General features: G+C 46.1%; 1 protein-coding gene across 1 annotated transcript in view; it reads right to left on the bottom strand.

Annotated features, from left to right (window-relative positions):
- Positions 1-13,761, bottom strand: part of tyw5 (tRNA-yW synthesizing protein 5) — a gene marked incomplete at its 5' end in the record, with an annotated part of 55,854 nt that overhangs the window by 36,295 nt on the left and 5,798 nt on the right. Inside the window, one exon of the mRNA XM_055630560.1 lies at positions 10,374-10,418. Within this exon, the coding sequence (XP_055486535.1) occupies positions 10,374-10,418 (45 nt within the window). The remainder of the gene's footprint in view (positions 1-10,373; positions 10,419-13,761) is intronic.

Genomic DNA, 13,761 nt, shown 5'->3' with positions numbered 1-13,761 from the left:
ATATAAGCATCTGGATAAACAGGGTCTGATTACGAACAGTCAACATGGATTTGTGCCTGGAAGGTCATGTTTGACTAATCTTCTTGAATTATTTGAAGAGGTTACTCGGGAAATTGATGAGGGTAAAGCAGTGGATGTTGTATACATGGACTTCAGTAAGGCCTTTGACAAGGTTCCTCACAGAAGGTTGGTTAAGAAGGTTCAATGGTTGGGGATTAATGGAGGAGTAGCAAGATGGATTCAACAGTGGCTGAATGGGAGATGCCAGAGAGTAATGGTGGACGGTTGTTTGTCAGGTTGGCGGCCAGTGACAAGTGGGGTGCCACAGGGATCTGTGTTGGGTCCACTGTTGTTTGTCATGTACATCAATGATCTGGATGATGGTGTGGTAAATTGGATTAGTAAGTATGCAGATGATACTAAGATAGGTGGGGTTGTGGATAATGAAGTAGAGTTTCAAAGTCTACAGAGAGGTTTATGCCAGTTGGAAGAGTGGGCTGAAAGATGGCAGATGGAGTTTAATGCTGATAAGTGTGAGGTGCTACATCTTGGCAGGACAAATCAAAATAGGACGTACATGGTAAATGGCAGGGAATTGAAGAATGCAGGTGAACAGAGGGATCTGGGAATAACTGTGCACAGTTCCCTGAAAGTGGAATCTCATGTAGATAGGGTAGTAAATAAAGCTTTTGGTGTGCTGGCCTTTATAAATCAGAGCATTGAGTATAGAAGTTGGGATGTAATGTTAAAATTGTACATGGCATTGGTGAGGCCAATTTTGGAGTATGGTGTAAAATTTTGCTCGCCTTATTATAGGAAGGATGTCAACAAAATAGAGAGAGTACAGAGGAGATTTACTAGAATGTTGCCTGGGTTTCAGCAACTCAGTTACAGAGAAAGGTTGAACAAGTTAGGGCTTTATTCTTTGGAGCGCAGAAGGTTAAGGGGGGGGGGACATCTTTAAAATGATGAGAGTGATAGACAGAGTTGCCGTGGATAAGCTTTTCCCACTGAGAGTAGGGAAGATTTAAACAAGGGAACATGACTTGAGAATTAAGGGACTGAAGTTTAGGGGTAACATGTCTCTATTGGTTCTAAAGCTTGCAAAAAAAAATGTATCTATTGGTTCTAAAGCTTGCAAAACAACGTCTATTGGTTCTAAAGCTTGCAAAAATGTCTATTGGTTCTAACGCTTGCAAAAAGTGTTTCTAAAGCTTACTTACTGCAAATGGTGGCATGTAGTTGAAAGGCACTACTTACTGCAAATGATGGCTTGGGTGTGGCTTGAAGTTGAACGGCACTACTTACTGCAAATGGTGGCTTGGGAGCTTTGACTTGAAGTTGAAAGGCATTACTTCCTGCAAATGGTGGCTTGGGAGCTTTGACTTGAAGTTGAAAGGCACTATGACTGCAAATGGTGGCTTGGTTGCAATGGCTTGAAGTCGAAAGGCACCTCTTACTGCTAATGGTGGCTTGGGTGTGGTTTGAAGTTGAAAGGCACTACTTACTGCAAATGGTGGCTTGGATGCATTGGCTTGAAGTTGAAAGGCACCACTTACTGCAAAATGGTGGCATGAAGTTGAAAGGCACTACTTACTGCAAATGATAGCATGAAGTTGAAATGCACTACTTACTGCAAATGGTGGCATGGGTGTATTGGCTTGAAGTTGAAAGGCACTACTGTAAATGCACTTACTTCCTGTTTGCACTGTATATTGATTTTAGATAAAACGCTACCACTTACGGCTGTTATTTTGGGCCAACTTACTCAGTCCCCCCACCGCTGAGCAGGTTCAGAAAATTCTTCCCATCAATGAAAAATAAAAGTGTTATTGGTTAAAAAAAAAAATGTTGAGAATCTCTCTCCTGTCAATCACTCCATGAAAGCCACACCTTTTCCGGTGGGGGGGGGAGCGGTTATAAAACCCGGAAATGTGGGTGTGGCTCAGTCTCTGCAAGATGGAGGAGGGAGACGTCACGACTCGCTGTCTTTAGTGGCTTTGCACCCTACTTCAAATGGTATGAAACTGCACTTGAATTTGGTGGCCTTGCACCCTGCTAGAAGCGGTAAGAAACTGCACTTGAATTTGGTGGCCTTATACCCTGCTTGAAATAGAATGTCAAGGATTAGCCGTGAGTCAACTACCAGCCCACCAGCCGTGAGTGAGTGAGTTGCCAGCACAACAGGCTTGATTGACTGAGACGCCAGCCCAAGAATCCATTTGGCGCACAATTTGCATACTAGCCCTCTGGAAACCAGTCCCTTCAGCCTACAACATCCGTACTAGCGCTCCAGAAAGCCCCCCCCCCCCCCCCCCCCCCCCCCCCCCCCCCCCCCAACTGGCCACCAATATTAGAATTGGTGGAGAGGTGGAATATTGCGTTGGATGACCAGCCCTCCTGTGTGACGCTGGGACCCAACGGATCCCACTTAGTCTAGTCTATTTTACTAAAAGTCTGTTCTTGACCGGTTTTTGCCATCTGTGCTGCGATTTCCGAGAGAACTCCGCCTCCTACGGCCGTCATTTTTGGCCACCTTGCTCATAGTCTCCCTCCGCCGTATGTGTGCCAAGGGTTTTTCCCGTCGATGAAAAATGACAGAGATATTAATGATTTTACAAAATTCCCCATTCTCTCTGCTGCCCCTGCTGGTGGCAGGGGGAAGGGAATATAAAACCAGGAAGTGGTGTGCGTCAATCAGTGTCTGCAAGCTGGAGGATGGCAGAGGGTCACGTTTCTCTGAGTTGTGAATAACACTGAACCCATGTCTACTTAAATGTAAGTGTCCTTAGTGGTTCTAAAACGCTTGCAGAATGTGTCTATTGGTTCTAAAATGTTTGCAGAAAGTGTCTCTTTTGGTTCTACAATGCTTGCAGATGTGTCTTTTTTGGTTCTAAAATGTTTTTTTAGGTTCTCCTGCCCCTTTCCTGTTCCCCCCCCCCCCTCTCCTCTCCTCTCCCCCCCCTCCTCTCCTCTCCTCTCCCCCCCCCCCCCCCTCTGGGTTATGGGGTAAAAGAAGCAAATTAATAATATTAATATAATATCAAGGGGGGGGGTATTAGCGTTAGTGCGGGGGGGTGGTAGTTAGTGTGTGTGGCGCTGCGTGCCCCCCCCCCCCCCCCCCCCCACCACAACCGCACGTTGGGGGAACAGACCCAACGGGTCTGCACTTGGTCTAGTATATATATATATATGTGTGTGTGTGTGTGTGTGCGTATATATATATATATATATGTGTGTGAGTATATGTATGTATATGTTTGTATGTATATTGTGTGTAGAAAATAATTCCCTGATAATGATTCATAAATTTGATGAGCTGTGGTCAATTAGGCAATGTTCCAGAATTAATCTTTCATTCAACTACACATTTTATCTCTTGAAGATCTATGGTCAAGTCTGAAAGAGCCACTTCCTCACAATGTTGGCAATGATAATCAGTCTTGTAACTCTTCTCTGTACCTCTGACAGAGATTTTTTGAATGTCTCCTTTGTTTATCAAAGTTGGATAGAGTAGCTCAAGGTGTGATCTGAATAGAAAACTAAACTTACCTTTCTTTCTAATTCAATATTTTATTGACATTTAAGCTGTTGCTCCACACCCATTGCTTATATTTAAATTTAGGTCTACAGGAGCCAATGTTCTTTTAAAAATAATAACCTCCAGAGCAAGTTACAGCAGAAAAGTAAATGTATAGGCAAATTAATCAACAGCTTCCAATAATTTGCTTGTAGTTTTCCTCAATTGTGGAGCACCTTGCACTTGTCTGTGCTAAATCACATCTTCTCCGTTGAACTCAGTATCTTAATGGGTGTCCTGGTTTGTTTGAGAATAGCCATTTTCCCCACCAATTTGGATTAATAGTGTAGCTCAGGAATTGCAGTGCCCACCATAATGTTTGGCACAAAGACCCATCATTTATTTATTTGCCTCTGTACTCTATAATTTGAGATTTGAATACTCTTCCCATTTAGAAAGTAGTATTTGCCTTTATTCCATCTACCAACGTGCATGACTGTACAATTTGAGATTTGAAACCATTTGAAACCATTATGAGACTGAGAAACAAGAATAAAACTGTTACAGACATCAGCCAAACCTTAGGCTTACCAAAATCAAAAGTTTGGAACATCATTAAGAAGAAAGAGAGCACTGGTGAGCGTTAGGGCCTGTCCAACTTACGTGACCTTTACAGGCAACTGCTGGAACCCGTAATAGGTCGCCGAAATTTTCAACATGTTGAAAATTCAGCGGCGACCAGAAAGACGCTACGACTCTTTGGAGACCTCTCACGGCCATAAGAGACCTCTCAAGACCATACAGGCAACCCCTGGCGGCATGTTGCGGGTGACCTCTCACGACCATCGGAAACATCTCACGATCATACAGCCTTTGGTCGTGAGACGTTTCCAAAGAGTCGTAGCATCTTTTTTATTAAAATCTGACAATGTGCATTTTAACCATATGTGATTTTTTCTATTACAAATCTCAAATTGTGGAGTATAGAGGCAAATAAATAAATGATGGATTTTTGTCCCAAACATTATGGAGGGCATTATAGCTGGCTGTCATTTGAATAGTGCTTCCGTTATTTTAAAGCCACAAAACAAATATAAGGCCCGAAAATTTACCCGCGTCTTGCAGGCCGCAGGTTAGATTGTTAGCCATGAAAGATTGACTTGGCTATCCCTCAGTACAACGGCTGTAAAAGGACAGCGCCGCTGGCGGGGGGAAGAGTTCCTTCCACAGCATGTGGGGAGTCTGGCCTGGCAAAGTAGCAAACTTGGTGGGCAGGAGCGTTGAGGAGCTGGGGGTCAGGGATCATGCCAGCAACTCACTCAGTAGCTCGGGCGGCTGCGAGCAGCCGCCGGGACTGGACAGCGGAACTGGCCGCCACCTCTGCACCTTCTCCCGGCCTATCCAACAGCCAGCCACAGTGTCCTTCGGCACAGGCGCAACCGATGGAGGTGGTGGTTGGCGGGTAGCTACTGGGCGGAAGGCTGGCTGCTATGTCCTGGGCTCTCTCTCTCTCTCTCTCTCTCTCTCTCTCTCTCTCTCTCTCTCTCTCTCTCTCTCTCTCTCTCTCTCTCTCCCCCCATTGTGTGATCACCCTGAGCCAGGAAGTCCCCGTCCCTCAGATCTGAACCGCACAGCGCATTGTGGGACAGGCAAAGATGGAGGCTCACGGGTCCTCCTTGCCTCCTTGAAGGAGTTTCACATCTTCCTTTCTACTGATTAAACCAAATCCTTGATCCTGTCCTGCCAGCCTTTATTCAAAATTTAGCAACTCAAAATGGGGGTGCGTCTTTGATGCAGGAGCATCTTCATTGCTGGGAAATATACATCAAAAATCACGTTACATTCTTTTAACAAAATATAATGTGCTTTGTGGCCAAGTTTGCAGATGATACAAAGGAAGCAGGGAGGCTGCAAAAGGACTTGAACAATATGGAAGAGTGGGAAAAGAAGTGGCAAATGGAATACAGAGTAGCAAATTGTACGGTCAGCACGTTGGTAGATGGAATAAAGGCAAAAACTACTTCCTGAATGGGAAGAGTATTCAGAAATTGAGGTGCAAAGGGACTTGGGAGTGAAGGTTCAGGATTCCCAAAAGGTTGAGTCGGTGGTACGGAAGGTAAATGCATCACATTTGATTCGGGACTAGAATATAAAAGCAAGGATGTCATGCTAAAGGACCTGTCCCACTTACATGACTTTTTCGGCGGTTGCTGGCACCTGTCATAGATTGCCGAAAATTTTCAACATGTTGTCAATTCAGCGGCGACCAGAAAGACGCTACGACTCTTTGTGTGACTAGGAGACTACCATACAGGCAACATCCTTGCGACATGTCACCAGGGTGTCGCCTGCATGGTCGTGAGTAGTCTCCTAGTCACCCAAAGAGCTGTAGCGTCTTTCTGGTCGCCACTGAATTTTCAAAATGTTGAAAATTTTCGGCGACCTATGACAGCTGCCGCCAAAAAAGTTGCGTAAGTGGGACAGACCCTTAAGGATTTATAAGGCCACATTGTGTGCAGTTTTGCATCCCATATCTGAGGAAGGGTATGTTGGCATTGACGAGAGAGTCCAAAGGAGGTTTATGAGAGTGATCCCGTGGATGATTCGGATAACATATGAGGAATGTTTGAAGACCCTGGGCCTGTACTCGGTGGGGGGGGGGGGGGCGGTCGGACAGTGAAATACCGAGATAGAGTGCATGTGGGAAGGGTGTTTCCAGTATTGTGAGAGTCTGGTGGGTACAACGAGAATAAAAGAATGTACCTTTAGGATGAAGATCGGAAGTGGCTGCGCTGGTGAACGGCTGTGGCTCGTCTGCAGTCCGTTTGTTTTTAGGTTTTTGTGTTGTTTTTTTCGTTTTGTCTAGCTAAGTTTTTGTTTTTTTAGGTTGTGTTTATGTGTGGGGGTGGGGGGGATTGAAACAAGGCTTGCTGTCTCTCCCTTCGGGGGAATGCGACTTTTTTGTCGTATCCCTCTTCTCTGCCTCCGTCTGCGCTGAGGCCTAATGGCGGAGCTGGCGACCTCGAGGCTCCGGAGACAGCCTGTCAGGACTCGCCCTGGGGCGGCTCGCTCCCGTGAGGGCGGCCCAGCTCGAGGGTAACGGCGCTCCAGTGAGGGCGGCCCAGCCCGAGGGAAACGGTGCTCCCGTCGGGGCGGCCCAGCTCGAGGGTAACGGCGCTCCCGTGAGGGCGGCCCAGCTCGAGGGTAACGGCGCTCCCGTCGGGGCGGCCCAGCTCGAGGGTAACGGCGCTCCCGTCGGGACGGCCCAGCTCGAGGGTGGAACGGCGCTCCCGTCGGGGCGGCCCAGCTCAAGGGTAACGGCGCTCCCGTGAGGGCAGCCTGGTGCGGGGCTGAGACGCTCACGTGAGGGCGACCCGGCTCGGGGCTGGAACGGTGCTCCGGTGGCTGAGACGGCGTTCTGGCGGCGGCGGCCTGAGTCCGGGGTTCGGCCGCGGGCCAGTGGACGATGTCGTCAACAGCTGCGTCCACTGGACTGGAGGGCGGCAGCTTCGACCACCCCGGGCCGCGGTGTTTGAACCGGCCCGTTCGCTGAGCTCGGTGAGCCGCGGGACTGATTTACCATCGCCCGGTGGGGTATCGCCTCAGCGCAGAGGGAGAAGAGGAGGGAAGAGACTGCAGCCCTAAGATTTTTGCCTCCATCACAGTGAGGAGGTGCTTGGTGGACTCATTGTGGTGGATGTTAATTTGTGTTTACTGTCTGTTCTGTTATTATTGTATTATTGTATGTATGACTGCAGGCACAAAATTTTGTTCAGACTGAAAGGCCTGAATGACAATAAAGGAAATTCAATTCAATTCAATTCAATTCAAGATGAGGAGGCATTTCTTCAGTCAGAGGCTGTGGAGGCCAAGATATTGGATATTTTTAAAGCGGAGATTGACAGATTCTTGATTAGTAAGGGCATCAAAGGTTATGGGGAGAAGGCAGGAGAATGGGGATGAGAGGGAAAAATAGATCAGCCATGATTGAATGGTGGAGTAGACTCAATGGGTTAAATGCTTCCGATGTCTTCTGGTCTTATGCAATAATCCAGCAAATGAGGCAGCAGATAGACGACGCTCCGGATTAAGACCCTTCTTCAGTTACTGAAGCTGAGTTACTCCAGGACTTGTGTTTTATTCAAGATTCCATCAACAGCAGTTCCTTGTGTCTCCATTAAGTTCTTTCAACTCTGTTAATGCAGCAAAGTTCCTTTCAACACACTTGATAAAATAGTGTAATGTATAATAAAAAATTGTTCCATGCTTGTAGGCTGACATCCCTTATTATAATAAGGGAGTTCGATATTCCAAAATATGCAAGGAATTATGGGATTTGTCAAAGGTCAAACGCTATAAAGAAAAATCGAACGAAGCGCTGTAGATACAGTGAGTATAGTTTGGGTCCGATTCTTGGTCTTTGTTCAAGCTTATATTTGTCATAGCTGACTCAAATTAGGAACGAAGCGCTGACTGTATAAACTGTGTATACATTCTTATCTTTATTCATGATTTATATGTAAAAAGATCTTTCATCTCAGGAAAGGGGGTGCCAGGTAGCAGGAGAGCGGGGTGTAACAGCGAGATAAAGGGGGCAGATGCGAGTGGGAGATGGGGGGGGGGGGGGGGGGGTAGAGACTGGGGCGGAGAGACATTTTCGGCAGCAACATGCACACAGACCTATGCCTCATCCGCAGTCAGGATCGAACCCGGGACCCCAGCGCCACAAGCGTCGCCGAACCGCCATTGGACCGTTTCTCCCCCCCGAATGACGGCCGGAGACGTTCGGACCGACGGGCCAACAGCCAGTGCGGAGAAGCACCGACCCCTGCTCAACTCCTGCCTGTCCCGCCGGGCCAACCGACAGCCCCGGACCTACAGGACAGCGCAGAGAAGAAGCGAGAACTCCAGCCCAACCTCGCTCTAACTCCCAAGGAACCTGCTCCCCAACTTACCAGGGACTGCCAGCTGCAACCCCCCTCCCTACCCAGTGGCCGCCGGACAACTCCCCCCGCGCCGCTTGTAAGTCCGGGGCCGCCACCGCTCCAGGACGGCACCCCGGCGGCGAGCAAACCCGGCTGCACCGGCAAAGCGGAACTGGAGCCAGCGCTTCCCGCCCCCCCTCCCCCGCCGGCTGCATGTCCGGGGCCGCCACCGCCCCGCCAGCCCAGGGCCACCCCGGACACCGCAAGAAGGGGATGGGGACGGCACTCCACACAACGCAGCACCACTGCTGCCGAGAATGTTTATAGCGAGTGACCTATGATCTATAATCAGGCTCCCCTCGGTCATGACTGACCTTGGGTTATGCATCCTGGTCGGATGCAAGCCTGTGCGATGTCATATAGAGGACATGCTGTTGCCCATGCAGCACGTCCCCCCCTCTCCACGTCACTGATCGATCCAAAGGAACAGCCGGGCCGTTACAGCTTAGCACCAGCGCGTCGCAGGAGCTGCCAGAGCGAGGTTGTAGACAACGACGAACTGCCGTAGGGGCTTCGGATTTTCTTGAGGTTTACTTCTGAAGCCTTTTCCATGACTGGATATGGCCACAAGGCAGTGGAGACTTGAAGTCAGAGTTTTCCCTCTCCTAGATGGACTGCCTTCCCAGGCTGACGAGCCCCATCTGCCCGAGACGCGTGGGAGAGGGGGCGTCTACCTTCCCGTGCAGGTCTATAGCACCTGCCCACTGCCCATTTGATAATACTTGGCATATCCATCTGTAGCCAAAAGGTGCAATTGAAAGCAGTAAACATACTAGTATGAGGAAAAATTGTCACCAAATGTTTGTCTCTCTCAAAAGCCATAAATCTCAACACATGCTCTTTTCATCCCAAATCTTTGGTGCAATTATTGTTAATGTTTCTCAAATACTTTGCTTTTCAATTAATAAATTTCTTCCTGGCATTTTATTAAAAATACTTCAACCCATTCTGAAAAATGTAATATTGCTATTAGTTTATATCGTTTGATTTGTAATAAAATTTGTAATATAATTCAACATAGATGCTTTTTGGATCCTGATGACAAACTAAAATGGGAAGTATAATTATTTGAAATAGTCTGATTACCCAATGTAGTCTGATTACCCAATGTAGTCTGATTACCCAATGTAGTCTGATTACCCAATCTGATTATCCATTTTCCATCAGGGAATTTTTTTGTATAACAGAGAAATGTGAATGTGTTTGCTGTTTCCCTTGTGTTTATGCATCTTTTAAAATAACAGCAGATTAATTATATGAAATTTGAGAGCTACCAAGCATAGTCTCGAGTCATTGTATTTCAACTGTATTTTAAATTATCTGAACAGTACACTGGGCACATTTAAACCAATTGTATCACAAGCCTATTTTAGTAAAACTACAGAACACAAGTCATTTTAATTGGCAGAGACTTATTTCAGTCAAGGTCCACTGGGAAATTTATCCTGGCATCTCACTAGATCAGAGTAAGATGACTACAGTTCTAGCCCCCGAAATAAATGCCTCCCAACAATTGGTTAGTAAGGGGGCTTCACAACCATATCAGTATTAATTCAGTCTGTAAACCCTAAACCTTGCACCAAGTCCACAATCCGTTAAATTTGCACCAAATTATAACATCTAACTATTTCAAAGAATACGGAGGATTAATTGGATACTGTAACATGCAAGGGTGAGATCAATTCCCATTGCAATGCTTGTGGTGAAAATATCCTGCAAACACTATTTGTTTAGAGTGGCAGTATTACTACAAATATAGGATAACTGAAGATACTCCAAAGTGATTCAAGCACAAAGAGAAAACTATAAAAAAGATGAAGGTTTAGGGGTCGCAGACTGCAAAATATTTCTAATTTTAAGTCACCTACCTTACGCGGGTCTACTCCTAACGACCGCAAATAATACTTTTCATCCTGAAGACAAAACAATTATTACATTAGTCATAAGGGCATTCAGCTCATAAATCCGTACAAATTATGAATCATCAAAGATACATATATTCAATGGTATTTAAAAGTTCTGGGATAAACTGCTCTGCAGTGTTACCCTTTCCATGACTGCTCCCTGCAGAATTCTCAAAAATCATTAAAAAGAACGCATGGACTGATTTACAGTGAAAGTGAGCATACAATTAGTCCCTGAAGACAGCATGGCAAATATGACAACTTCAAATTTAATGGAACAGTAAAAGCAAAATATTATTCAGATAATTTCTATGCAAAACAATGCACAAGTAATAGGACATCTAGAAAATAAGACCAATGACAGAGGGAAAATGCCACTGTATGTAGCAAAGTTAATTAAATCAATGAATTTTGTGCTCAACATATCATTCCAATACAAATTGCTGGAGTAACTACAGGTGAGGTAGCATCTGTGGAGAACATTGATGTTTTGTGTTGGGATCTTTAAAATCATAGTGATACAATGTGGAAACAGGCCCTTCGGCCCACTTGTCCACACCGGCGAACATGTCCCTCCAAACATGTCCTATCCATGTACCTGTCTAACTGTTTCTTAAATGATGGGATAGTCCCTGCCTCAACTACCTCCTCTGGCAGCTCGTTCCACACACCCACTACCCTTTGTGTGAAGACTCCTATGAAATATTTTCCCCTTCATCTTAAAACGATGTCCTCTTGTCCTCGTTTCACCTACTCTGGGCAAGACTCTGTGCATCTACCCGATCTATTCTTCTCATGATTTTATTCACTTCTTCAGATTGATTGTGGGAGGTGGGTGGAATGATAGCTGGAAGAGAAGAGGGGCAGGATAAAGCCTGGAAAGTAATAGATTAATATAGGTGAAGGGGGAGTTTGGGGTTTTGATAGGCAGATGATTGGACAAATGCCAGAGATGAAAATACAGAAGTTGCGAGACAAAATAGGTCGGTGGGACGCTGCGAGAAGGCTGCCCTGCCAGCAGCGTGTTTGTTATTTCAAATTTTTTGTTTTTTTTGCCGTGTTTAGTGTCAGTTTGGGCATCTCTCAGCATGTCTTATGTGGGGGTTGGGAGGGGATGGGAAAGGGGGAAACTGCTTTTGGCTGCCTCCTCCATGGAGAGGCGACTTTTTCCATGTCGCCTCTCTCGCGGCCTAACATCATGGATTGGAGTGGCCTTTCCCAGAGTCAGGCTCGGAGCATCGGCAGCAGGATGTGTGTGTGTGTGTGTGTGTGGCAGGGGGGTATGAGGGAGTGGTGGGGTACGGGGGTTGAATAAGGGGGGGAGGGGGATGGGGGAGGGGGAGGGGTGTGTGTGGGCGAGGGGGTATGTGGGGGAGGGGGGTGTGGAGAGAAGAGGGTGTGGGGGGGGAGGGTGGCATGGGGAGGGGGGATGTGCTGAAGGGGGGAGGTGGTGAAGTGGGGATGTGGGGGAGGGAGGGGATGTGGGGGAGGGAGGGGATGTGGGGGAGGGAGGGGATGTGGGGGAAGGGGGGCTGAGGGGGAGGAGGAGTGAGGGGGAGTGGGGGCTGAGGGGGAGGGGGGCTGTGGGGCAGGGGAACCTTCAAATCCTTCATAACTTTTGTACTATTTCACAGATCGGAACAAAGCATTTGACTTGCAGCAGAGTAAGGTGGGTAAGGTGGTGAAAAATCGTAGCGCTATGGGGGATCGCTTTTGCGCAAATTTAATTACAACGCAGACAGGAAGGGGTCAAGATGAGAGTTTTAGTCATCTATATTACTAAAAGTCTGTTCTTGACCGGTTTTGGCCTTCTGTGCTGCGATTTCCGAGAGAACGCCGCCACCTACGGCCGTCATTTTTGGCCACCTTGCTCAGAGCCCCCCTCCGCCGCATGTGTGCCGAGTATTTTTCCCATCGATTAAAAATGACAGAGATATTAATGTTTTTTTATTTAAAAAAATCCCCATTCTCTCTGCTGCCCCCGCTGGCGGCAGGAAGGACTATAAAACCAGGAAGTGGTGTGCCACACGGTCTCTTCAAGATGGAGGAAGGCAGAGGGTCACGTTTCTCTGAGCTGTGAATAACACTGAACACATGTCTACTCAAATGTAAATGACTTAGTGGTTCTAAAATGCTTGCAGAATGTGTCTATTTGTTCTAAAGCTTGCAAAAAATGTCTATTGGTTCTAAAGCTTGCAAAAAATGTATCTATTGGTTCTAAAGCTTGCAAAAACGTCTCTATTGGTTCTAAAGCTTGCAAAAAAAATGTCTCTATTGGTTCTAAAACTTGCAAAAAATGTCTATTGGTTCTAAAGCTTGCAAAAAATGTCTATTGGTTCTAAAGCTTGCAAAAAGTGTCTCTATTGGTTCTAAAGCTTGCAAAAAATGTCTCTATTGGTTCTAAAGCTTGCAAAAAAAATGTCTCTATTGGTTCTAAAGCTTGCAAAAAGTGTCTATTGGTTCTAAAGCTTGTAAAAAATGTCTATTGGTTCTAAAGCTTGCAAAAAATGTCTATTGCTTCTAAAGCTTGCAAAACAATGTCTATTGATTCTAAAGCTTGCAAACAATGTCTATTGGTTTCTAAAGCTTGCAAAAAAAAAGGTTCTAAAGCTTGCAAAAAAATGTCTATTGGTTCTAAAGTTTGCAATAAAAATGTCTATTTGGTTCTAAAGCTTGCAAAAAATGTCTATTGGTTCTAAAGCTTGTTTCTAAAGTGTTTCTAAAGTGTTTTTAAAGTGTTTCTAAAGCTTATTTACTGCAAATGTTAACATGAAGTTGAAAGGCACCACTTACTGCAAATGGTGGCTTGGGAGCTTTGGCTTGAAGTTGAAAGGTACTATTACTGCAAATGGTGGCTTGGTGCTTTGTTTTGAAGTTGAAAGGCACTACTTACTTCAAATGGTGGCTTGGGTGTGGCTTGAAGTTGAAAGACACCACTTACTGCAAATGGTGGCATGAAGTTGAAAGGCACTACTTACTGCAAATGGTGGATTGGTTGCTTTGGCTTGAAGTTGAAAGGCACTACTTACTGCAAATGGTGGCTTGGGAGCTTTGACTTGAAGTTGAAAGGCACTACTTCCTGCAAATGATGGCTTGGGTGTGGCTTGAAGTTTAAAGGCACTACTTACTGCAAACGGTGGCTTGGTTGCAATGGCTTGAAGTTAAAATGCATTACTTACTGCAAATGGGGCGCGGGTGCATTGGCTTGAAGTTGAAAGGCACTACTTACTGCAAATTGTGGGTTGAAGGTCAAAGGTACTGCAAATGGTGGCTTGTGCTTTGGCTTTAAGTTGAAAGGCACTGCAAATGGCGGCATGAAGTTGAAAGGCACTACTTACTGCAAATGGTAGCA

The sequence above is a fragment of the Leucoraja erinacea genome, unplaced genomic scaffold, assembly GCF_028641065.1.
Source record: "Leucoraja erinacea ecotype New England unplaced genomic scaffold, Leri_hhj_1 Leri_429S, whole genome shotgun sequence".
NCBI lineage: Eukaryota > Metazoa > Chordata > Chondrichthyes > Rajiformes > Rajidae > Leucoraja > Leucoraja erinaceus.
This window is presented reverse-complemented; position numbering and strand designations above follow the sequence as displayed.